This window comes from Odocoileus virginianus, chromosome 21, assembly GCF_023699985.2.
Source record: "Odocoileus virginianus isolate 20LAN1187 ecotype Illinois chromosome 21, Ovbor_1.2, whole genome shotgun sequence".
Lineage (NCBI taxonomy): Eukaryota > Metazoa > Chordata > Mammalia > Artiodactyla > Cervidae > Odocoileus > Odocoileus virginianus.
The window spans coordinates 42,169,091-42,194,177 of NC_069694.1; the positions used below are offsets into that span (position 1 = coordinate 42,169,091).

A 25,087-nucleotide genomic window follows, 5' to 3' on the forward strand; every position below is an offset into this window, starting at 1 on the left:
TTGAGAAAAATAACCATATTCTTCTGGTCTGACATTCTAAAATATTTTCTAGGGCTATTTTGTCAGTATATTTGTGCTGTGCTGTGCTCAGTCATGTCTGACTCTTTGCAACCCGGTGGACTGTAGCCTGCTAGGCTCCTCTCTCTGTGAAATTTTCCAGGCAAGAATACTGGAGTAAGTTGCTATTTCCTCCTCCAGGGGATCTTCCTGACCCAGGGATTGGACCTGTGTCTCCTGCACTGGCAAGTGGGTTCTTTACCACTGCAGCACCTATGCCCCTTGTCAATATTTCTTTGAAATACAACTACAACTCGAGATGAGCCATCCTTGCAGGACATTTACATTATGAATATGCTCGTGTGAATTATCTGAGATTTGCTTCTTAATAAATCAGTACAGAATGAGGCTGGTGGGAAGTGGGATAATGTAGATGAAACAAGATTTGACCTTAAATTCTGTGTTTCAAAATGTCCATAACTTTTTTATGCTTGGAAAAGTCGCTTCCCATTCCCATATAACGTATTTCAGGAATGCATACAAATGTATTATGTTTACTTGTTAGACCTCTTGGGATTAATTTGGTTGTTTGGAAAAGAGGGAAGAGTTGTTTAATTTTCTAAGTAACTAACCAGTTGCCTTTCCCAGGTTGCACCAGTGGTAATGAATCCACCTGACAATGCAGGAAACTCAAGAGATGCGTGTTTGATTCCCTGGAGAAGGAAACAGCAACCCAGTCCAGTGTTCTCGCCTGGAAAATTCCATGGTCAGAGGAGCCTGGCGAGCTACAGTCCACAGGGTCACAAAGAGTGGACACGACTGAGCACGCACACAGCAACAGCCAATTACCCTAGCACTGGTTTTTTTTAAATATTTTGTTCTTTCATAATGTGATGCCAGAGGAGACTCTTGAAGAGTCCCTTGGATAGCAAAGAGATCAAACCAGTGAATCCTAAAGGAAATCAACCCTGATATTCGTTGAAAGGACTGACGCTGAAGCTCCAATACTTTGGCCACCTGATGCAAAGAGCAGGCAGAGAAGGGGGCAACAGAGGATGAGATGGTTGGATGGCATCATTGACACAATGGGCATGAATTGAAGCAAACTTCAGGAGACAGTGAAGGACAGGTAAGCCTAGTGTGCTGCAGTCCATGAAGTCGCAAAGAGTTGGACACGACTGACTGAACAACAGCATGATGCCACTTTTATATGCTAGAGGATGTGCTATTTTGTTTCACTGATTCATCTGAACATTCTGATGTTAGTGCAGAACTGTTTAGTGATTCATTATTTTAAAAGTACTATCCAGTGACTTCCCTGGCGGTCCAGCAACTAAGACCCCACACTTCCAATGCAGTGGATGCAGGTTCCATGGCTGGTCAGGAAATTAGGATCCTGCATGCTTCGCTGTGCAGCCAAAATAAAAAGACAATGAAAGAAAGAAAAAAAAAGTATCCACCAAGAAATAAATCCTTGTGTATATAGTCAAACAATTTTGGACAAAAGTATCAAGATCATTAATTGGAGAAGACAGCCTTTTCAATAAATAGTGTTGGGAAAATTGTTATCCACACGCACAAGAGTTAGACCCTTACCTTACACCATATACAAAAATCAATTCAAAATGGATCAAAGACCTACACATAAAAGCTAAAATTATAAAACCCTTAGAAGAAAACAGGGGAAAAGCCTCATGACATTGGATTTGGCCATGATTTCTTAGATATGACACTGAAGACACAGGCAACAAAAGAAAAAATAGACTGATTGGACTTCATCAAAATTGAAAACTTTTGCATCAATGGTCCTCTGGCCAGAGGTGGAAGAGATGATGGAAACTGAGGGTTTTAATAAACAGGGTAACTGTAAATAATGAGGAGGTCTCTGGAGGAAATAAAGTGGGTGATAAATCAGGGAGTATTTTATACATTTATGGTATAACAAAAACACCATAGACTTGAGATTCTTAACAAATAAATTTATTTCTCGTGGTTCTGGAGGCTGTAGTTTAGTCGCTAAGTCGTGTCTGACTCTCTTGTGACACCGTGGACTGTGGCCCACCAGGGTCCTCTATCCATGGGATTTCCCAGGCAAGAATGCTGAAGTAGGTTGCCATTTCCTTCTCTAGGGGATCTTCCTGACCCAGGGATCAAACCTGCATCTCCTACATTGATAGGCAGATTCCTCACCACTGAGCCACCTGGAGGCTAGAAGTCCAAACTCAAGGCATCTGCAGATTCAGTGTCGGGTGAGAACCTGCTTCCTGGTTCGTGGATGGCTGTCTTTGCACTCCGTTCTGATTTAACAGAAGGGCTCAGGTAGTTCTTGGGCTCTTATAAGGACCCTCATCATTCATGAGGGCTCCATTCTCATGACATAATCACCTGCCAAAGATTCTACCTCCAAATATCATCACACTGGGGATCAGATTTCAACTAATGAATTCTTGGTGAGGGACACAAACATTCAGTCTATAGCAGAGTTCTCGGGAAAGGCCACTTTAGATTGGACTTTAGTGGAAGCTGAGCCTGAGGAGGTGACCTCTGAGCTGTAACCTATAGGAGGAAGACTGGGCCATGGAAAAGGTTGGCAGTGGGCTCATCTAGAGGAAAAATCCATAGGGTGGGATATTTTAAAAATTCGTCTTCCTGAGCTAAGAAGTGTAATCGAGACAAGCACTTGATACTTTGCCACCATGGGAAGGATTCATCCATCCTTCAAATCATGCTGGATTTTGATGTGGGAAGTAAGAAACATGGGCTTTAAGACAGCCCTGAGAGTAACTGTGTAAAAGAGAGCGTATTTTAAAAGAAGTATTCTTCTGCCTAGAGATCATGCTTATATGTGGCCATCTCTCTCTTTCTGGAGGTCTGTCCCTCTTTCACTTCCTAACTTGACATCTGGTAAAAGAGAATTTTGCTTAGCAACTGAAATAAACCCCCCAAAACCCAGAAGTGACACTATCTCAGTTAAAATGAAAAGTTTAATAAAAACATCAAAAATTATGTTCATGATGAGGGCTAAAAGTAGGTATCAGGCAGACTTATAAAACAAAGTACTATTCTTTTTACACTTCAAGTAAATCATGAAGTACAAAATCGTAGAACATCAACACATAGGAAAGCACTAACAGTCTTTGCAGTGATTTGCCATAAACAGATGTTTTTAAGTGCTACAGTTTAAGGCATTATGTTTTAAAGTTTAATAAACATCTGCTTCCTCACAGAATAGTTTTTTCTCAAATTAGCTGCAAACTGTTTAGGGAATACTGAAAATGTATTTATAAATCGAGGAGTAATACATTTGCTATTGCAAAGTTAATAGTACAATTCCAAAGCATATGCAATCCCAAATGAGGAACAAACTGCCCTGCTCACGATGCAGGGTAATCCACATAATCCATCCAAGATCCGCACGACAAACTCTCCATTCACTCTAAGTGCCTAGGCATTTCATTCATTAGTTTTTCTTTTTTAAATAACAAAAAATGTGCAAGGCACCTAAAGATTGGCCTGTATTTCATTTATCCATGTTGAAAATGCAGACATAGGCTGCAATGGATCTAGTCGAGGTGGTACTAAGAAGTGGTATAGGAAGAACTCTCCTGTTATAGACTGGTAGGTTTGAGACAAACAGTGGTACTTCTTATTAATAACTACAGGAAGTCCTTAACTTTTCTAAACTTGACCTTCATCAGCTACAAAGTATGGTGCCAGAATGAGGAAGGCTCAAAAAGTACAGCTGCTCAAACTGTATCATGATTCCTTCTATATACAGAGTATAATGGGAGAATAAAGGACAGTCCTGTCCACTTTTGGAGCATGTTCTCCATGGACAGGTCTGCTCTTCATTGTCTAGGACTGCTCAGACATTTATCATCCTGGCTTCCCGGCAGCAAAAAAGGCCAGCAGCACCCCATAATTGTGATAACTGAAAACACAACCCCATATTTCCAGACACCTCCTGAAAGAGGTCGTTACCTTTTTCGAGAACTGCTCTTTCAGAAAGAGCTTATTTATTAAGAAACAATTTAGTTATCTTAATAAGCAAAAGAATGCCTTCCTGTCTTTGCGAGTCCTCAAGGATGAGATATGTTAGGTCTAGTGGCAGGAAGGAAGAACAGGAAAGGAACATTCAGTACAGCTCGAATCCTTCCCTTATAAATCCCAGTATCAAAATTCCTGAGCTCACTATTCAGGGCTCAAGTCAAAAGCTAGAGCTACATCCTTGTGGGTAAACACAGCAGAAAGGAATCCTGCCATGAAGCCACCTTTTCATCTAGGCTCACTCTTCATGTAGAAGGCAGACATATACATTCAGACCATATCCATTCCTCAACATACCGAACAAGGGTTCTCTTCATCCTATGTCTACAAAAAGTAAAAACTAAAATCATAAAAGGGTAATGATAACAAGTCCCCTAAAACTGACATAAGCTCTGCTCCAAGATAAGTTCTAATTCATTGTCACTCAAGCCCACATCCTTCTCTGATGAAGTATTAAAAGTCTGAATACCACTTTCATGTTGCCATGGGTCTTAAACAGGTAGGTCTTCCTTCTCCCGAATTTGTTCTCCAGACATCTTAGTGATGTCAGAAAAGACATGGGGCATCTGACCATCGTTCAAGCTGAGATGAGTGTCTGCAGTAGCTCAGTGATAAAGAATCTGCCTGCAATGCAGGAGCTGCAGGAGACCCAGGTTTGATCCATGGGTCTGGGAGATCCACTGGAGAAGGGAATGGCAACCAATTCCAGTATTCTTGTCTGGAGAATCTCATGGACACAGGGGCCTGGTGGGCTACAGTCCATAGGATCACAGAGTCAGAGACAACTGAAGTGACTTAGCATGCACACATGCATGCCAAGATAAAAGGCAGGTTTTGTTACCTCCACCTTCCGTGGGGAAAGACTGAGGCACTGATAGATGAGATGAAATGCCCACTGGTGGAGCCTGCTGGATATAAAAATCTGTATCCCCTGCTTCTCCATCCACTACTTTGGTCACCATCCCCCAAGTCACATGCATTATTGAAATGGCTGAAGTTTCCTGCAGAGGAATGCCCCCCCCCAAAAAGGAAAAGTCCCACAAGTCCCTCTTTCCAATCTCTCTCTGATCTGAGCCCAACCTAGATCTTCAGAGTTGCCAGATCCACTGTCAATTACAGAAGGAAGAATCTGTTTAGAAGGATGTGTATTTATATTCTCTGCACCATCTCTTCATGGAGATGTTCTTTATCTCTTTGAAATGATTATATTAAATGGATGTGGGGCTAAAGTTAGACCATATTTCCCAGTCAGGATTGGCTTTGAGTCCTTAGGCAAAACAAACGTGAAACTCTGCATTAGGCTCACGAACATCAGGAACAACTCCATCTTTGCCAGCTGCTCTCCCATACACACCCGCTTCCCTAAAAATGAGACCAGAAAAAAGGGATTACAAGTATATTATCTAGGGTGAAACAGATCACCAGCCCAGGTTGGGTGCATGAGACAAGTGCTCGGGCCTAGTGCACTGGGAAGACCCAGAGGGATCGGGTGGAGAGGGAGGTGGGAGGGGGGCACCGGGATGGGGAATACATGTAAATCCATGGCTAATTCATTTCAATGTATGACAAAAACCACTGCAATGATGTAAAGTAATTAGCCTCCAACTAATAAAAATAAATGGAAAAAAAAAAAACCCAAGACCACCCCTTTTCCTACCTCAAAATGGATACGTTTATATGAAAACTCTAAATTGAGTGTTTTAAAGGCAGACACAGAGAGGTTTGAAATAAAATTGCTACATATAACCCAGGGCGTCCCAGAGTCTATGTAGATCAGAATTTTTACCAAGTTCATATTTTAGCTAATTCCTACTCACTAGATAGATAGAAACTCCTAGATAGAAACTGGAGACGGAGCCAACAAGGCAGGCTACCTCGTCTCCTCCATACCTACTTATCTCTTTCCCTGCTCTTAGCTGGAAGATTGAAGAGAAGAGACATCACATGAGAATCTCTGGATCATTCCTTTTCTATAGAAAGAAGCCTCCTTGCCCTCATCTAGGAACCTAAAAGAGTAAACTGCTGAGAACAGAGATCTCACCCTCTCACCCACCATTTAGGCAGGTCGAAAGCTGCCCTTAGCTCCAATAGGTCTCTGGGACTTAAACAATCACCTGGACAACTCAAAAAGGAAGATGTCTAGTCACATTTAACAATTTAAAATGAACTGCTTTCATTTTTTAAAATATGAACTGAACATAGTGGAGATGCATTATCTAAATTATTTCTCTCATGTATTGGCTTGTCAAGAAAGACACATTTTTAAAACAATATCATGAAATAATGAAAGATTCTTCTGGTTCTACTTCTTTCTTAATTATACCATTAAGAAAATAAAAGTTTAACTGACCTATGCCAAAAGGAATAAACGTTTTCTTTTTAATAAGTTGTCCTTGATCATCCAGAAATCGATCAGGGTAGAAATCATTTGGTTTCTCCCAGATGGCTGGGTCTCTGTGTACTGACAATAGGTTGGGTAATATTATCGTGCCTTTAGGAATGGTATACCCTTGGAGCACTAAAACAGAATAAAACCACAGAATCATTCAACATGCTTTTACTAATAGCTCCCGGTAAACATCACTGTGTGAAAAAAAAGAGCTAGTTACACATCTAGGTTCTTAACTTTCTGAACGGAGACAGCAATGGTAACCCACTCCAGTACTCTTGCCTGGAAAATCCCATGGACAGAGGAGCCTGGTAGACTGCAGTCCATGGGGTCGCTAAGAGTCGGACATGACTGAGCGACTTCACTTCCACTTTTCACTTTCATGCATTGGAGAAGGAAATGGCAACCCGCTCCAGTGTTCTTGCCTGGAGAATCCCAGGGACGGGGGAGCCTGGTGGACTGGCGTCTATGGGGTCACACAGAGTCGGACATGACTGAAGCGACTTAGCAGCAGCAGCAGCAGCAAACTTCTGAGAGTAAACTTTCAGGTACTTTGAGGGCAGGGGAAAAGACCTTATTAACTGTCATCATCCCCACATGGTCCCTGGACCCAGCCTAAGACGGAGCACAGGAGCTGCTCTGATGCATGTTGAGTTAATAAATTCAATCAAACCATTAAAAATTATAATTAAGAGAAACATTAAAATAGAAATCATGTGGCATTTCAAGTAAATTGTAAATTCCTCCCTGGTGGCTCAGTGGTAAAGAACCCACCTGCCAATGCAGGAGACAAAGGTTTGATCCCTGGGTTGGGAAGATCCCCTGGAGGAGGGCATGGCAACCCAGTCCTGTATTCTTGACTGGAGAATCCCATGGACAGACGAGCCTGGCAGCCACACTCCATGGGGTCACCAAGAGTCGGACATAACTTAGCAACTAAACTCAGATGGTAAAGAATCCACCTGCAATGCAGGAGACCTGTGTGTGATCCCTGGGTCGGGAATATCCCCTGGAGAAGGGAACAGTTACCAACTCCATTCTTGTCTGTAGAATTCCATGGACAGGAGCCTGGCAGGTTACAGTCCATGGGGTCACAAAGAGTCAGACATGACTGAGCGACTTTCACTTCACTTCACTTCAGACAACAACAATTCTTATATGTAATTTTACAGCTCAGAGAGTCTTTTACGTCCACACAACAATGCAATGAAGGTAAACTAAAGGGATATGTGGGACATCAGCACTGGCTCTTACCAGCTGCCAAGACCATATGTGCTTTAAGCAATGCCCCAAAGATGCCACACACAGTTCGTATCTAATTTCCACCAAGGAAACTGTTGAGTGATCCAATGTCATTTATAAGTGACTGCCTCCTGCAATTGTCTTATAAGTAGATGTAAGCCCATTTCATCACAGGCTGTCTGCAGAAGACAACCCCTGGCTATTGAAGGACCTTTACAGAGTCTGAGCGCCTGTATGTGACTGAGGGTGAGAGGCTGAAACGTGTGCCCTCAGAATCAGATGGGCTCTTCCAATCCTTCACCATTTGTGCTTCAGTTGCAGAACTGTTAAAAAATGATGCAGGGTAACTCCCGGCAGAACTCCTTAATTCCAAATTTAGGCTAGCTCTTCGGACCGCCAAGAACAGGAGGACTGAGAGGGACCTTTGTTAATTATTGTATCTGCCAACACAGCCACCTTAAATGGCAGCACAATTTGCCTGACCAGTGTAGCTGAGCATGCTTTGAAGGCTGGAGAGCTGTTTACCAGAGAGGCAGTGCTGGAACGCCAGCCAGTACAGTGAGGCTGCAGCATCCCCTGGACATCTGATCACCCACGACAGTGCCAAACCCCCGCCGCACCCGCACCTCAGGTCCCCTGGGAGAAGGGGCTGGGCTCCCCTCAAGGGCCCTGGACTCGCCTGTTTTCTCTGAGGTCATGTGAGGGATGGAGAGCGGCACGACGGTGCTCAGCCTCTGCACCTCCATGATGGTGGCTTCTGTGTAGGGCATCCGCGCCTTGTCAGTGAGGGAGGGGGTGCGTTCAGAACCAATGACCCTTGCAATTTCTTCATGAACCTTTTCTGTACAAAAACAAGAGGAAAGCAGAATCCAAAGGATAAGCCAGGAGAGACTGCCCTCCCACGCACACTTCCCATCACCACACCCACACAGCTGGGAAGTGGGCAGGAGAACCTGACTTAGCCTCCGTGAAGCGAAGCACCGGTCGGTTATCCCAGTAAAGGCAGCTGGTCCCAGGGACACTGCACCAGCCTGGGACTCTTAACGGAGCGCGGCAGAGCAGATAGAGGGGCCCAGGGGAAGGTGCATTGGATTCAGGACCCGCCTGAATCGCTCTTTCATATCAACTTTGAATTGGCTCTCTAAACCAGTTCTCTAAGCTAAACCTGTGACAACGTGGGACAGCTCAACATGACCTCCAGTGACCCCACCTCTTGGTGGTCACACCTTTGTGCCGTCCCCTCCCACTTGATACCAAACTGGTCTCTGTGACCAACAGAATAGGGAGAAGTAATGGTATGACCATTCTGAGCTGGGGTTAGAATTGACCACCACGGCTTTTGTCTGGACCACTCACTCTCGGGTCATTCATTCTGGGAGAAGCTGGCAGCCAAGTCAAGGTCTGAAGGGTAAGGCCCACCAGCTGTCATGTGGATGAACAATCTTGCTAGAGGATCCTTCAGTCCTAGTCAAGTCTACAGGTATTTGTCACCCCAGCCAACATCTTGATGATAATTTTGTAAGAAATTCTATGCAGGCACTGTTTATAATAGCCAGGACATGGAAGCAACCCAGATGCCCATCAGCAGACGAATGGATGAGGAAGCTGTGGTACATATACACCATGGAATATTACTCAGCCATTAAAAAGAATTCATTTGAATCACTTCTAATGAGATGGATGAAACTGGAGCCCATTATACAGAGCGAAGTAAGCCAGAAAGATAAAGACCATTACAGTATACTAACACATATATATGGACTTTAGAAAGATGGTAACGATAACCCTATATGCAAAACAGAAAAAGAGACTCAGATGTATGGAACAGACTTGTGGACTCTGGGAGAAGGCGAGGGTGGGATGTTTCAGGAGAACAGCATTGAAACATGTGTATTATCTAGGGTGAAACGGATAACCAGCTCAGGTTGGGTACATGAGACAAGTGCTCGGGCCTGGTGCACTGGGAAGACCCAGAGGGATCGGGTGGAGAGGGAGGTGGGAGGGGGGACTGGGATGGGGAATACATGTAAATCCATGGCTAATTCATATCAATGTATAACAAAAACTACTGTAATGATGTAAAGTAATTAGCCTCCAACTAATAAAAATTAAAATAAAAAAAAAAAAAAAAAAAAGAAATCACATATTTATCAATATGCAACAAGTGCCCTATTTATCTGATATTGATTATTTTTTACGGATTAAGATATAAAAGGCTTATTTTTTTTCCTTGACATTTAAGTAACTGGTTCATAAACTCTTAGAAAAAGAAATGTGAATAGTGGTTATAAAAGCATTATAACTGTAAATTCTGTATTGTTTAGTCTTTCAGGAAAAAAATGTGTTTATACCCATAAAAAAAAAAAAATAAAATAAAAAAAAAAATAAAACCAAATGGCTCAAAACAAAAAAAAAAAAAAAAAAGAAATTCTATGCAGAACACACAGGCTCTGCTGCTCCAAACTCTTGATCCTCAGAAACTATGTGACATAATGAATGGTGGTTCTTTTAAGATGCTAAATTTTGGGATAATTTGCTACTCATCAATAGTTAATGAATGTAGGTAGGCAAAATCCCATCTATAGTAGGCAGAAAACGGTCCCCCAAGATGTCCATAATCCCTTAGAACCTGTGAATATGCTATCTTATATGGTAAAGGGACCTTGATTAAATGAAGGACCTTGAGCTGGGGAGATGATGCTGGATTTTCTTGGCGTGCCCAGTCTAATTACATGGGTTTTAAAATTGGAGAACTTTTCCCATTTGAGTTTAGAGTCAGAGGGAGATGTGACCACAAAAAAATGGCCAGAGGGATACAAGATTGCTGGCTTCAAAGATGGGAGCAAGGGGGCCCAGCCAAGGAAGCTAGAAATGGCAAGGAGATGGATTCTCCTCCAGAGTGTCCAGCAAGGCACACAGCCCTGCCAATGTCTTGATTTTAGCCCACTGAGACAGTGTCAGACTTCTAATGTACAGAACTCTAATATAACAAATTTGTGTTAAGTCACTAAGTGTGTGGTTATTTGTTGTAGGAGCAATGGAAAATGAATACACTTCTTCCCCCTGTCCTTTCACTGTGAACTTCCACCGATATTCACTACCTACTGGTATTGATGTGGTGGAACTAGCTCTGTGACCATGTGAAAATCACAGAACTCTGGGCCTCTGGTCTCATTTTCAAAAAACATAGATGGGTTCAGATGATTATGATACTCTTCAACTCTAAAAGAGTCTTCTCTAAAGTTCTTTCTTCATCCTAGATTTCACACAGAACCAGACCTGTAGAGATTTAAAGCAGATGCATGCAAGCTGTGACCATAGAGCCACTGTCTAGAATCTTGGAGTTTCATTGTTAACACCTTACCAATTCCCTATGAGATGCAAGCACTTCCATTTTGTTTTCCAGCCTGAAGACATTGCTTATTAATAGGAGCCACAGGATCACCAAGGTTGTTGATCCTGATTTAAATATCCTGGTTTTGCCATGAATAAAGGAAACATCTGTTTATTACCTTGAATGTTGGGGTGCAGTGACATATACAGGAGGCACCAAAGCAAAGAGTTAGTTGTGGTATCAGTGCCAGCAATGAAGAGATCGCCAATGATATAAAGTAAGTAATCTTCATCAAAACCACTATTACTATTATTTTTCTTCTCCTCCTCCACATGGAGAAGATACATGTCTATGAAGTCCTGAGGGTTCTCTACATCCAAAGACTCTCGATGGTCTTTGATGATTTTTTTAAGGAAAATGGTTAAATCCTTTTCAATCTGTCTTAATTCCTTAAATGGTCCAAAAGGAAGGTAATAAAGCCAGGAGCATATGTTGACCAGGAGGAGCTGGGTGTTCAGACAAATTTCTAATGCTCGTGACATAAAATGAAGCATTTTCTTAAATTCACTGTTGGTGTAATCAAAGCGCCGACCAAAGCACAAAGAGCAAATGATGTTAGAGACAGCGTTGTTGACGATGGGGAAAGGATTGAAGGGGGCTTCTCCATGCTTCTGAATTTCCTCTTTCACATATCTGAACTCCTCAATGATCTTGGGCTCCAAGCTCAGCTTTCCCAAGCCAAAATGACGAAGAGTTGAATGAGAGAACTTCCTCTGTTGTCTCCAGACTGGACCATAATGTGCAAATACAATCCCTGCAAAAGGAAACCAAGGAAAGAAGGTGAGAGACAGCAAAGCTTGACAATTAATACTGAAGAGGGCCAACCATGAAGTGGACTCATATTTCTCCAGTCACTTGTGCAAAGCTCATATATGTACAGATAACGACCACCAGCCAAGAAGAACGACTGGCAAAATTTAGTTATCCAGATAGTGTATGTTTCTAATAACAAAAATCACACCTAATTTCATTAGAAAACTTTGCTAAAAAGCTTGTTATTATAACTCCTGGTGAAATAAGAGAAGACAAGTTTCGATTTCTAGAGTTACATAAATTTCAAGATCTTATTTTCTTAAAGTGAACCCAGACTTAGAAAATATCTCAAGCTAGGTACACCCATATTCTAAACATTCTGAACAGAAGCACAGTAACAGAGTGCACATGAGGGCAGGGACGATATCTGAGTTTGCTCATCATTAAAAGCCAAACTTCTGGCATAGTGCTACATACAGAGGAGCTTGTTAAGTATTAGCTGAATAAATCAATGACCCAACTGAATTAGAACAGTGCTCATCAAAGCTTGGATCAAAGAAATGGCAAGTAATCTAAAATGTCTGTTATTGCAAACAGCCCTAATTTAAAAACATCTGAACTCTAGGACATTCACAACTACATCTTATTTGATTTTCACTTATGTTTTACATCTTTCACCATCAAACCCAACAGAATTGCTCTCAGATGTTATATCAAATTGTTCTCAAACATTCCTTGCTTCCTGTCACTTACTTAATCCTCCTCTTTTCCATGGTGTGCTTTATTGTTTCAGCCAGCTTTCCTCCTTCCTTCCCATTTTTCATCTACTTCATTCCTGCTACCTTCAAGAACATGCTTAACAAATATTTCTGAATGCCTACTATGTACCAGACATTGGGATGCTGTGAATACAACTGAGAATGAAAGAAAGACCTCTCTCAGTGGTTAAGTCTGTCTATGTAAAATGATTCTCAATTAAAAAAACAGTCATATGGTCAAACGTTTTGAATGATTTATCAGGTTCATTTTCCTTCCTGGAATCTTCCACACATCTGCTCAAATATGATATTCTTTCAAGGCCTTTTGTTTAGGTGTTTTATGACTCCATTTGTGGTCATCTAGAATTTTTTTAGGGGCTTCTCAGGTGAGGCTAGTGGAAAAGAACCTGCCTGCCAAAGAAGGAGACATAATGAGACATGGGTTTGATAACTGGGTTGGGAGGATCCCCTGAAGGAGGGCATGGCAACCCACTCCAGTATTCTTGCCCGGAGAATCTCATGGACAGAGGAGCCTGGTGGGCTATAGTGCATGGGGTCGCAAAGAACTGAACACAACTGAAGCGTTGTAGCGCAGCGTAGAAATTTTTTGTACCCTCCTGTGTTGAACCCATTTCCCTGGAATCTATGTCTTTTTCTTCTTTCCCTCCTGTATTTTGTTGAAGCCTATCCTCTAGTAGTTTCCTGGGAAAGGATACATCAGAGACAAATTTCTAAAGACTTTTAACAAATGTATTAATTATACCTTTCCCCTCCATCAGAATTTTGAAAACACTGCTAAGAGTACACTGATGTGTCATAAAATACGTTCACCTTCAATGTGACTAGATATTGCCAAACTCCTCTCCAAAGTGAAAAAGATCCCAAAAGTGTGCCTACCAGAAGTATATTAACGATCTCTTGTCAAACAGTTGCCATCACTTGGCAGTTATCAACATTTTATTTTTGCCAATCAGAGGGCTGAAATGCATCTCATCTGATTTTTATTTGCATGTCCCTGATTGTTACAGTGAGTTGGAGCAGCTTCTCATATGGCTATTGCCCAAGTTTCCTATTCTGTGACTTGTACTTGTAAACTGTGCAATTTTCTTCTTCTTATATATTCTACAGGCAAAGCAGATATTGCCTTCCATCACGTGAATTGCTTTTTTCATGTTTTCATGCTATTACTTGATAAAAAAGTTTTAAATATGAAGGTAGTTGCATTTATCAATCTTTTCTTAGTGGCTTGTGCTGTGTATCTTAGTTTAAAAATCTCTTCCTACCACAGGTTCATAAATACAACTATTTTCTTGTAAAATTAAAACATTTTGCTTTTTCACATTTAAGTCTCTATAGCCTACCTGGAGTTTATACTTATGTTAGGTATTCCTACTTGTTGTGAAGAGGGAATCCACTTTACCCCCTATTTTGATAATCAAGCACCATTTATGGAACAGCTTCTCCTTTTCTGTACTGATCTACAACACTGCCTCCGTCATGCATTTGCTCCATCATGCAAAGGCAGCTCCATTTACAGCCTTTCTAGTCTGCTTTACTGTATATTGTTGTTGTTGTTTAGTTGCTAAGTTGTGTCCAACTCTTTGGGACCCCATGGACTGTAGCCCACCAGTCTCCTCTGTCCATGGGATTTCCCAGGCAAGAATACTGGAGTGTATTGCCATTTCCTTCTCTAGGGGATCTTCCCGACCCAGTGATCAAACCCACGTTTCCTGCATTGGCATGCAGATTCTTTATCACTGAGCCACCAGGGAAGCCCACTAATTTTCAGGCCTTCATCCTGATAAAGGATAGTGAAGGTTCCACAAGGGCTTCCCTGACGGCTCAGTGTAAACAATCTCCATGCCAATGCAGGAGACAGCCCTGGGCTGGGAAGATCCCCTGGAGAGGGGAATGGCTACCCACTCCAGTATTCTCGCCTGGAGAGTCCCATAGACAGAGGAGCCTTGGACTACAGTCCATGGAGTTGCAGAGTCCGACACTACTGAGAGGCTAACACTTTCACTTTTCAAGGCTCTACAGTTGCCTTTGAGATCTGCTTTAGCTGCAGTCCACAAGTATTGTCTGCAGTGCATTTGAAGTATGAACTTTTTGTTCTATTATGATTCTCTTTTGCCACCTAGGTTAACTGGCTTATGCTGATTTTTTACATCAGTGAGGCTAGCTTTTTAGTCTAGTATGTGATCAATTTTAATAAATCTCCAAATAAAGTAGGGAAGAATTTTTATATAAGCAATAAGGTTCTCTTTTTTTTGAAAGTTTTAAAAAACTTTTAATTTTATATTGGAGTATTGCCAATTAACAATGTTGTGATAATCTGGTGAACAGCCAAAGGGACTCAGCCATACATACACATGTATCCAATACAATTGAAATTCAGCATTTTAAAATTGTCATTTTGAAACTAAAGAAGAAACTGAAAAGAGAGTGATTTTTGCATATTGCTCCATGACCTCATTAAATCTTTTTTGCATATGAAGGACGAGAGCACTAAGAAATGATCCACTACAGGTGATAAATACACTAAGCATGCCACTGTATGGTCCGTTCCAACAAAGAACGCTAGATAACTGTTAGAATCAAATCTTCTTTATCCTTACCAAATTTTTATCTGCCTGATCTCTGAACTATTCAAATACTTACGTTAAAATATTTTGCTCTAACGGTACTTGTCAATTTCTTTTTACAATTATGTAAGTTTTTGTTATGTGTCTATCTATATATCTGTATATAAAAATATTTTAAGAATTAAAATATATAATTAAAATGCACAAAAATTTTATGTATCTATGTTGTACATATATCAGGTACATATATTAATATATGCCAGACAACACTGTCGGCTACATTCAAATTTAGAAATATTTTATCTTCCTGGTTAAAAAAAAGGGTTCCTTTTATCATCATGTAATGCCTTCCTTATTCTTTATTTCTTTAGTTTTGGGGCTGTGCTAGGTCTTCGCTGCTGCACTCCGGCTGTCTCTAGTTGCGGCAAGTGGGGGCTACTCTCGAGTTGCAGCGCACAGGCTCTTCATTGTGGCAGATTTTCATCTTGCATGGTACAAGGTCATACCTCTCTGCCCTCATTCCCCTCCCTACTTCAAATCACTGGCTGACCAAGAGGTCACTAAAATCCAAAGTTCTTCAAAAGCATCTATTTTCTATTTTTTGCAGGGAAGGTGGTGGTGATAAGGAACTAGTCTAACTATGGTTTATATGCACTTCAAGCAGTTGCTGTTTCCAGCTGTCTGGCTCATCCCTATCTCCTGTCATCGCTGGTACTTCCGATTCCCGAGCCTTTCTGGGATTCCTTAGGAAGAACTGTACCACACTCCATTAGTACCTCCCTCTGTAGAAACTTAAGGGTGGTCACCCACCACTCTTTGAAGTCATTTGCCAATCCTGTCTCCGTTTTTTGTCTTCAGATGTTGTGGTACATTTCATCATGGAGTAAGTGCTTCTGTGAAAAGTCCCTCTGGTGTAATGTGTGATTTTCAAGACAAAGAAGGAATAAAAATACATTAACTATTCCTGAAACTAGATTCTCTTTGTTTACTAAAGCCCTATAAACCATTTTCTAGGGAACCACAGCTTAGTCACACTTCCTGTCTTTAACCATGCCCAAACTTTTTGCTGCTGTCAGCATTCAGAGGCTGTGTTATTGGGCTCCCTTCCTTTTCTTGGAAACATATGGTCTCTGACTCTAACTTCAGGATTTTATCCTAACTTTAACTACCATCTAATTTAAGATGTCACATATGACATCTCCGGTCTGTCCTATTTCTCAAGGGATTGGATTCTTTTGTTAGGTCCTCAGTCTGTGTCACCTACTCATCATCTTTCAAACTCTCACCTTTAAACTCATGTTTAAATCCATACATTTGGATTTTAGAAACATTTTATCTAGCAAAATGCCCTCTGTTAGTTTTTCCAATATTTATTTAGAGTCCCCTATGTGCCATCTATTAAGGGCACATGGATTTAAAAGACACAGTTGCTGTTCTCAAGATGCTTTCAGTTTTTTGAGGAACTGGATAAATCAACAACTCTAATATACTGTTTTACACTGAACTCCACTGAAGTTGCATAGCATATTGAATGTTGTATGGTGGGTCGCACTAAAGTTGCATAATTCATATGTATGGTATTGAATGTTGCATTGTTGGACTGTACAGGATTGAACGCTGTATTTTGGACTATACTGAATGTTCCACTGTTGGGATACATTGTATTAAATGTTGTATGTTGGAGGCTATTGAGGTCTCAATGTAGACAGAGGAAAGAGCACCCTGTCAGCTGAGTGAAAGCAGTACTTCTCAGGACATCTGAGTGATACTTCATTTGTAAATAAGGATGTACATGAAGGCACATTTTAGAAAAATAAAGAACATGGGGAAAGTTAAAGAGGGGCTGGATTATCTTTAGGGAAAAATTCAAGTTTAGATAAGGCAGGGAAAAGGAGGGAACCCTCTCAAGAGAGGTACTTGGGCATTGGGCATTGACAACAACTTAACAGGTATGAGGACTTCCCCCATAGCTCAGATGGTAAAGAATCTGCCTCAAATGCAGGAGACCCGGGTTTGATCCCTGGGTTAGTAAGATCTCCTGGAGTAGGAAATGGCAACCCACTCCAGTATTCTTACCTGGAGAATGCCAGGGATAGAGGAGCCTGGGGGGCTATAGTCCATGGGGTTGCAAAAGTCAGACACGACTGAGCGACTAACACTTTGACAGCTATGAAGTGCAAGACGTAAGGGGTGATCAAGGAGACAGTGTCTGAGAATGCCAGGGATGAGAGGTATGGACAGAATTAATGGCATCAGGGTTTCAAACCTTGTAAAATACCCTGGTCGGGAAGCCAGAATGGCTTAGAGTCTTGAGAGTGTTTGAAAGAGGTTCAGGCACATCTTCCAATTGCTGACAACTCCATTCTTTTTTTTTTTTTTTTTGACATCTCCGTTCTTACATATACAATGGTTGTCTACAAAGACTTCACCTCAAGGAGGATAAAAAACACTGAAAAATAAAAATGACTCCAAAGCAAAATCAGGACTCTGGTTTGGAAATGACAAAATATACCCTCAAGTTAGTTTGGCAAAAAGGCCAAGTAGGCTGTGGATGGAATCAAAAAGCAAAAAGAGGTGGGTATAACCACCTCAGAGAGGACTAAATGTCACAGAACTCCTCTCCACACCCACTTTCACCTCTTTCTGCCTGCCTGACTTTCTTCTTTCTTACCGTGAACCACCTTCTCAAAGAATCAGGAGCTACCCTGAGATGCCCCTTCTCCCATTTTCACCGCTAGAGAGAAAAGCCCTTCTAACACCCTCTATTCTCTAGTTATAACCTGAAAAATGCTGGAGAAGGACTCAAATGTCTCAGTCAGGTAGTCCATGGTGACACCACTTTGGAACAATTTACATTTATTAGTTTTGCCTTGAGGTTTTCAAACTATGCCATTCTGGTAAGTAAAGTACTTCTTGGGTAGCCTTGGCTCTGACTTAATAAACTTTTTAAATTTGAAGTAGAGTTGATCTACAATATTATATTAATTTCAGGTATACAAAATTAGTTTCAGGTATACAAGATGATTCTGTATTTTAAAATTATACTCCATTTAACATTATTATAAACATTGGCTATATTCCTTGTGATGTACAATATACACTTGTAGCTTATTTATTTCATACCTAGTAGTTTGTACCTCTTAACCTGACTTTGTAGCTTTATTAACTATTCCTGCTCAGGAACAGAATCAGATGGATCAGTAGGTTTGATGGGCATAGCTAATACAGAACATCTTTACGGCCAATCTAGCTGACTATAGTTTTTATGTTTAAAAAGAACATCAACTTGTCTAAGCACAATCATTTGAAAAACTCAAATAAATAACTTCCCTACATGCTAGAATTCGTTGACAATGTGTTAAGTGAACAATTTCCAGCACATCACTGTTCATGAAACATTCCTTCTCTGCTAGTCTCACCAACTTTAGTAGCAAAATTCTTTAAAAAAACATCTTGTAAGAAACATTTAATAACACTATTGGTCTCCAGTTCCTACTATCACCTTCTCTTACAGCCTACACATCCTCCTTCTGGACGATTTCACATTGTATAATGTTGCCGTTGGAAACAACACTGAAGGGATTGAGCACCAAAGGGAGAGAGGATTGCCTGGGCACTCCTCAAGTCTTGCTGAGCTGAGTCTCTCAGCCTTTCACTCCTGTGGCCGATCACCTGCAAGCTGACCATGCCATCCACTTCTAGATCTATGAAGTCAACCCAAAACTCATCTGCTCCTTTGTCCCTTGATGGGCATCTTGAGATAAACTCACCTTCTCCCATTTTATTCTTCGCCCTTGAAACAATTCCATTAAAAGATTCCTTGCCTATCTACATATCCCTATGCAGATGGCCTACTGTTTATTCCAAGTAAAATCCATAAGCATTTCCCTTGTTACATATGGTTCTTGCTTTACCGTCTCCTGTCAATCACCTTCACTAACAACAGAAATTTCTTCCAGCACATTTGCCCAACATATGTCCACCAGAACACCAGAGCAGCATCACCTGAGAAGACGTAGCTGTGTCTTGGGGGAATTAACACTTTTAAGTTAAAGCAAATCATTCTGGGCACCCAAGACTTTCCTAAATAAGCAGGGATTTAATAACAAGCTGTGATCCAACTGATACTTAAAAACTGCCTTGTTATATATAACAACTGCCTTATATATGTAATAACAACCACCTTATTATATATAACTACCTTATTATGTATAATAATAACAGCCTTACAATGTATTTATGTATAATAACTGCCTATTATATTACATATAACAATAACTGCCTTATTATATATAATAAAGCAGTTTTTAAGTATTAGTCAAATCACAGCTTGTTATTAGATCCCTCCTTATTTAGGAAAGCCTTGAGAGCCCGGGATAATTTGGTGCTTCACTTAAAGTATTAATTCCTCCAAGAGACAGAGCCTATCGTACAGAGTGAAGTAAGTCAGAAAGAGAAAGACAAATATTGTATATTTGGAATCTAGAAAGATGGAATCTAGAAAGATGGTACTGATGAACCTATTTGCAGGGCAGCAATGGGGACACAGACATAGAGAACAGACTTGGGGACACAGTGTGGGAGGGAGAGGGTGGGGTGAATTGAGAGAGTAGCATGGAAACATATACATTACCATATGTAAAAGAGATAGCCGGTGGGAATTTGCTGGTGACGTATGGAGCTCAACCCAGTGCTCTGTGACAATCTAGAGGGGTGGGATGAGGGGGGAAATGGGAAGGAGGTTTAAGAGGGAGAGGACATATGTATACCTGTGACTGATTCACGGTGATGTATGGCAGAAACCAGCACAGCATTATAAAGCAATTATCTTCCAATTAAAAAAAACTGCCTTATTATGGATTATTAACCAAACTATACATCCACCAAGAAGGACCTCAACGAAGAAAATCTAATTCTTACCTTTAAAAAATCAGGAGGAAAAGACAGGCAAGCAACAAAAGTGACAATACAATGTGGTAAGTACAACAATAGGTGCTTGGGTGCATGCATTCATTCATTTCTTGACTACCTACTGTGTGCCAATTAGTGGGGGTACAGTGGTTAAGAAGATGACCTAAATCTTTACCCTCACAGAGGTCACATTCTGGAGGCAGGTGGGGTTGGTAATAGGCTAAATGCTTTCAAAATGTTTAAATGAATGAGTTTAGTGAAATATGAATGAGATTAAGTTATGACATTGGACAATGTCTAAAACAGGAGTGAAAGGTGACATTTGACCTAAGAGATGAGAAAGAGTCAGCCAAGTAAAAAAGGATAACAGGTCCAAGGATAACAAAACCCAGCAGCCTGAGGCAGTCACCAACTTGCAGGAATCAGCTTAGGGTGTCCAGAGCAGACACTGTACTTGAAATGAACAAGCGAAGGGAGAGTAGAAAAAGGTAAAGTCTGAAAGGCAAACGACGCCAGATCCTTTAGGGCATGTAGGTCAAGAACAGGATCGGAAGCAATTGGTTTCAGTGGCAGAGTGACATGATTTGTTCTGATTCATATATTTTTTTTAAGAGATCTCTTTAATTGTTTTATATATGAATGATCAGAGCAGAAGCAAGCAGGCTAGTTAAGAGGTTTCTGCAGTAAGAGATGAGAACTGACTGTAGCTTGGATAAGATGGAGATGGGGAAAAGTGAATGGATACAGCACATGGATGTATCTGCTGCAGTAGGAACTGACAAGACTTATTGACTGACAGGTAGGGAATGGGATGAGAGTTTAAATGAAAACAATGGTATCACAGAGAAAAGAGTAGCTCACCTCTGGCTGGGAGGGTAGAGAGGTATGTCACAGAACATATTCTCAGAGAGGAGACATTTAAGCAGGTATGGGAAAACAGAGCACAAGTATTGGTGAGGATGTGGAGAAACTGGTTACTGCCGGTAGGAACGTAAAATGGTGCAGCTGCTACGGAAAATGGTATGGCAGTTACTCAAAAACTAAACATAGTTACCTATGATCGAGCAATTCCACTTCTGGATTTACACCCAAAAGAACTGATAGTAGGACTTTGAGTGGTTATTTGTAGATATACCATGCTCACAGCAGCAATTTTCACAATAGTCTAAAGACAGAAGTACCCAATATTCCATCAAGGAGAAATGGATAAACAAAATGCAGTGAAAACATTAAATGGAACAGCTGTGACTCTTAAAAAGGAAGAAAATTCTCACACATGCCACGAAATGGGTGAACCTTAAAACATTATATGAGGTGAAATATATCAGTCACAAAAGGATAAATACTGCATGATTCCACTTAAATAAATTACCTAGGATGGAAAATAGAATGGTGGTTGCCAGAGGTTAGAGACTTTAATGTTTAGCGGGTGTTTAGTGTTCGTTTAATGGGTATAAAGTTCCAGTTTTGAAAGATGAAGACAGTTCTGGAGGTAGCAGTGATGGTTTCACAAACAATGTTATTGACTTAATGCCACTGAACTGTATGCTTAAAAATGATTAAGATGGTAAATTTTATGCTATCTGTACTTCACCATACTAAAAAAAAAAGAGAGAGAGAGAAGAAAAGCAGGCAGTTCTCCAGGTGGCCATGAGATCAGAAGAGAATTCCAGGTAGAAGCAGCAGGCTGTGTGAAGACGTGGAGAGGGTGAGGTATGGGCTATGAAGTGTGTAATTTGTTTTTCAGTAATATCAAAATTAATGTTTTAAACATTAAAATATTAAGGTCATCTTTACTATTCATTTAAAATCCTGATGCAAAAGTCTGGCTTCATCAGGGTCTAAAAAGCCTGAATCTCTTTATGCCACATTCCAAGAAGGGGAAGCAGTAGTTCATTTACTTAACAGTTATTGACTCCTCCTTTCAGGTGGCACAGTGGTAAAGTATCTGGCTGCCAGTGCAGGAGATGCAAGAGACAAGGTGTTCAACCCCTGGGTCAGGAGATTGAAATTAACACCTGAGTTAAGGACGTGATTGGCACAGATGGAAAAACAGTCTGGTACCCGTGCCGGCCAATACAACAGAGGGAACACTGATAAACAAAGGGCAACTGTGATATTCGACAGCAGCAGATAAGGTGTTTACCAACCCTCAAAACTGCCCAACTTAGACTTCCGTAAGCAGGAATCACAGAGGCTCTAACCTTATGTATTAGGTTTTTCAATTGGCTCCTTTATCTTATGGGAAAAATAATCATATTAAATTCTTGCACTCAGAAGGCCAACGGTGTAAACATCCCTCTCTCTTTTTAACCAGGCCAAAGGTTCTCGTAGGGAACACAGCCTGAAGAGTGAGGCCTTGTTCTGGGAAGGAGTTTTGGAGCCTATCACAGCTGGACGGAAGGGATCTCAAAGGCCCCGGGAGTAGGCGCGCCTCCCTCCACCTCCGGGTGTGGGGCGGGCCAGGTGCGCGGCCGCAGGGGCCCAGGACCCACAGCCTCCGCGCACCTGCAGCCCCACCCGCGCGTTCACAGGCTGACCCCCAAGGCGCGGCCCAGCTCACCCTTCCCCTTGGTCAGGATGGAGGTGAGCGGCACCCGCGGGCGGTCGCTGAAGACCTCGGCCTGCTGCACTAGCGCCTCCCGCACGCTGTGGAAGTCGTTGAGGACCACCACCAGGTAGTGGCCGATGAAGAAGCTAAAGATGTTGCCGTACACACGGCTCAGGTCGGTCAGGAGCCACTGCACGCCCTGGCCCGAGGTATTCATTTCTCCGTTTCTCGCCCAGCGATACGGCCAGCTCTTCCTTCGGAGAAACGGCGGCAGCAGCACGAAGCCGAAGTTGCCCACCACGGGCCAGGGCGCGGGCCCGGGGGGGATGCCCCGCTCCGGGAACCGCCAGAGCCAGCTCCAGCCCAGCAGCGCGGCGAGGACGAGCAGCAGTAGCGCGCCACCCGTGGGGTCCAGCCGCAGCGGCCCCGGGGGCGCGTGCAGGAGGCGCAGAGGCCAGGGCGCGTCCTCGGTGGGGGGCTGGGGAAGCCCGGGGGAGGCCATGGCCTGAGCGCCGGTGTCCGCAGCCCCGGGATCTTGCCGCAGACCCCAGGAGCCTGTTCCGCGACACTGGTGCCCAGCCTCAGGGTCAACTCCCCGGGACGCCCAGGGGGGGCGGAGGAGACGCGGATGCCACTCCGGATTGGCTGCGCCCACTGCCTGTCCGTCCAATCAGCGGCGCCCGAGCGGAAACGGGGACGCGCTCGCGACCGCGCTGCCGGGGTCTGCGGCCCAGGCTAGCCGCGCGGTCTGAGAGTTGGTTGCTCTAGCCGGGTCGTGCCCCTCCGCTGGGTCGGACTTGGCAATGACCTACCCCTGAAAAAAAAGATGCTCGCAAATATTTACATTCTGATTGGTTGTCGGACTTCCTGTGTCCATTGTCAGTTGCGTGGTTAAACCGTGCCAGGACTATAGGCCGCTCATATGACTCAGCCTAAATATTAGCACTTTGACCCTGAGCTGGGAGAGAGGTCCTCGCCCCGTCTCCTGCAGCAAAAAGACAGGATTGCTGCTTTATCTAAATCGGGATTCGGAGAAAGAAATGACCCTTTCCTCCACCCAGAAATAGCAGGATGATGGAAATGCACTGTGTAGAATTTGTAGATGTAGGTGACCAACGCTCTGAAAGGAAGGGTGGGGAATAGTCGTGAGAGGGTGGGGGAGGGCGGCTGATGGAGTAAAGCGCTTAGAACTTGCGGTAGACAGTGGTAATATCTCTTTTGTGCGGAAAGTGAAAGCTCAGCGTGCTTTTCAGCGTGTGGCCGAGATAAAGCACGAGACCTAATCCAGAAATTTGCTTGGAGGGTTTAAGTAGCTAACAATATGAAAAGCAAATTGGGCGAGGAGGGGTGACAGTATCGTTCTCGCTACGATACCGAACCAGAAATGCTGAAGTTGACATATTAAGAATTGTGTAATGCTTTCGAAGTCTGTCTTTAATTTTCCATAATTATGGCTCCTCCCTTTTCTCTGACATTACACAGGACATAACTGCATTCATGTTGTCTTCCTAAGTAAGTCTCTTATTTCTGTGATGCAGATAGGAAGTATTATGGGATGAATTGTGTTCACCTGAAATTCATGTATTGAAGTCGTAACCCCGAGTACCTCAGAATGTGACTGTATTTGGAGACAGGGCCTTTAAAGAGGTGGAGTAAGATGGTGTCATGTAAGTGGACCCTAACCCAGTACAAAGAAGAAGAGGTTAGGACAGCGACAGACACAGAGGGAAGACCATGGGAAAACACAGGAGGAAGATGGCCATCTACAAGACAGGGAGAAAGGACTCAGAAGAGATCAACCCTACCAACACCTTGATTCTTAGATTTCTAACCTCCAGAACTTTAAGGAAATAATCTGGAGTACTTTGTTATGGCAGCCCTTGCAAACTAATTCAGAAAGGCACCTTGCTCATAATACATACTATGGATAAATTATTTTAACATGAAACATATATCTCACCCAGTGCTTCTTAAGGATGAATCTTCCCAAATAATATTCAGGCCTTTCTTGTCAGAAAAAGGAATACTTTCTGCTTCATCCGTCCTATTTTAAATAGAGGAATAATATAATAATCAGTGGCAGTAAAGGAAAGGAATACCAAAAGATCTTTGGGGGTGGGGAGAGAAGGAAAGGAAGAGAAGAGGAGTATTAAGGGAAACATTTTTTTTCATTTATTTTTATTAGTTGGAGGCTAATTACTTTACAATATTGTAGTGGTTTTTGTCATACATTGACATGAATCAGCCATGGATTTACAGTATTCCCCATCCCGATCCCCCCTCCCACCTCCCTCTCCACCCGATCCCTCTGGGTCTTCCCAGTGCACCAGGCCCAAGCACTTGTCTCATGCATCCAACCTGGGCTGGTGATCTGTTTCACCCTAAATAATATACATGTTTCGATGCTGTTCTCTTGAAACATCCCACCCTCGCCTTCTCCCACAGAGTCCAAAAGTCTGT

The 25,087-nt window shown here is 42.2% G+C and overlaps 1 protein-coding gene across 2 annotated transcripts; it reads right to left on the minus strand.

Annotated features, from left to right (window-relative positions):
• Positions 1 to 1,961: 1,961 nt before the first annotated feature.
• CYP2U1 (cytochrome P450 family 2 subfamily U member 1) lies at positions 1,962 to 23,229 on the minus strand. 2 transcript variants are annotated; one of them, XM_020901956.2, is made up of 5 exons: positions 22,640 to 23,229; positions 11,188 to 11,823; positions 8,355 to 8,516; positions 6,395 to 6,562; positions 1,962 to 5,406 (listed from the first exon to the last, which is right to left on the minus strand). In XM_020901956.2, exons 1-5 carry the CDS (start codon positions 23,127 to 23,129, stop codon positions 5,231 to 5,233), a joined length of 1,632 nt encoding a protein of 543 aa, XP_020757615.2. In that variant the 5' UTR covers positions 23,130 to 23,229; the 3' UTR covers positions 1,962 to 5,230. The 2 variants fall into 2 exon arrangements, with proteins under 2 accessions (XP_020757615.2, XP_070308339.1); XM_070452238.1 differs by lacking the exon at positions 6,395 to 6,562.
• Between the last annotated feature and the right edge of the window lie 1,858 nt (positions 23,230 to 25,087).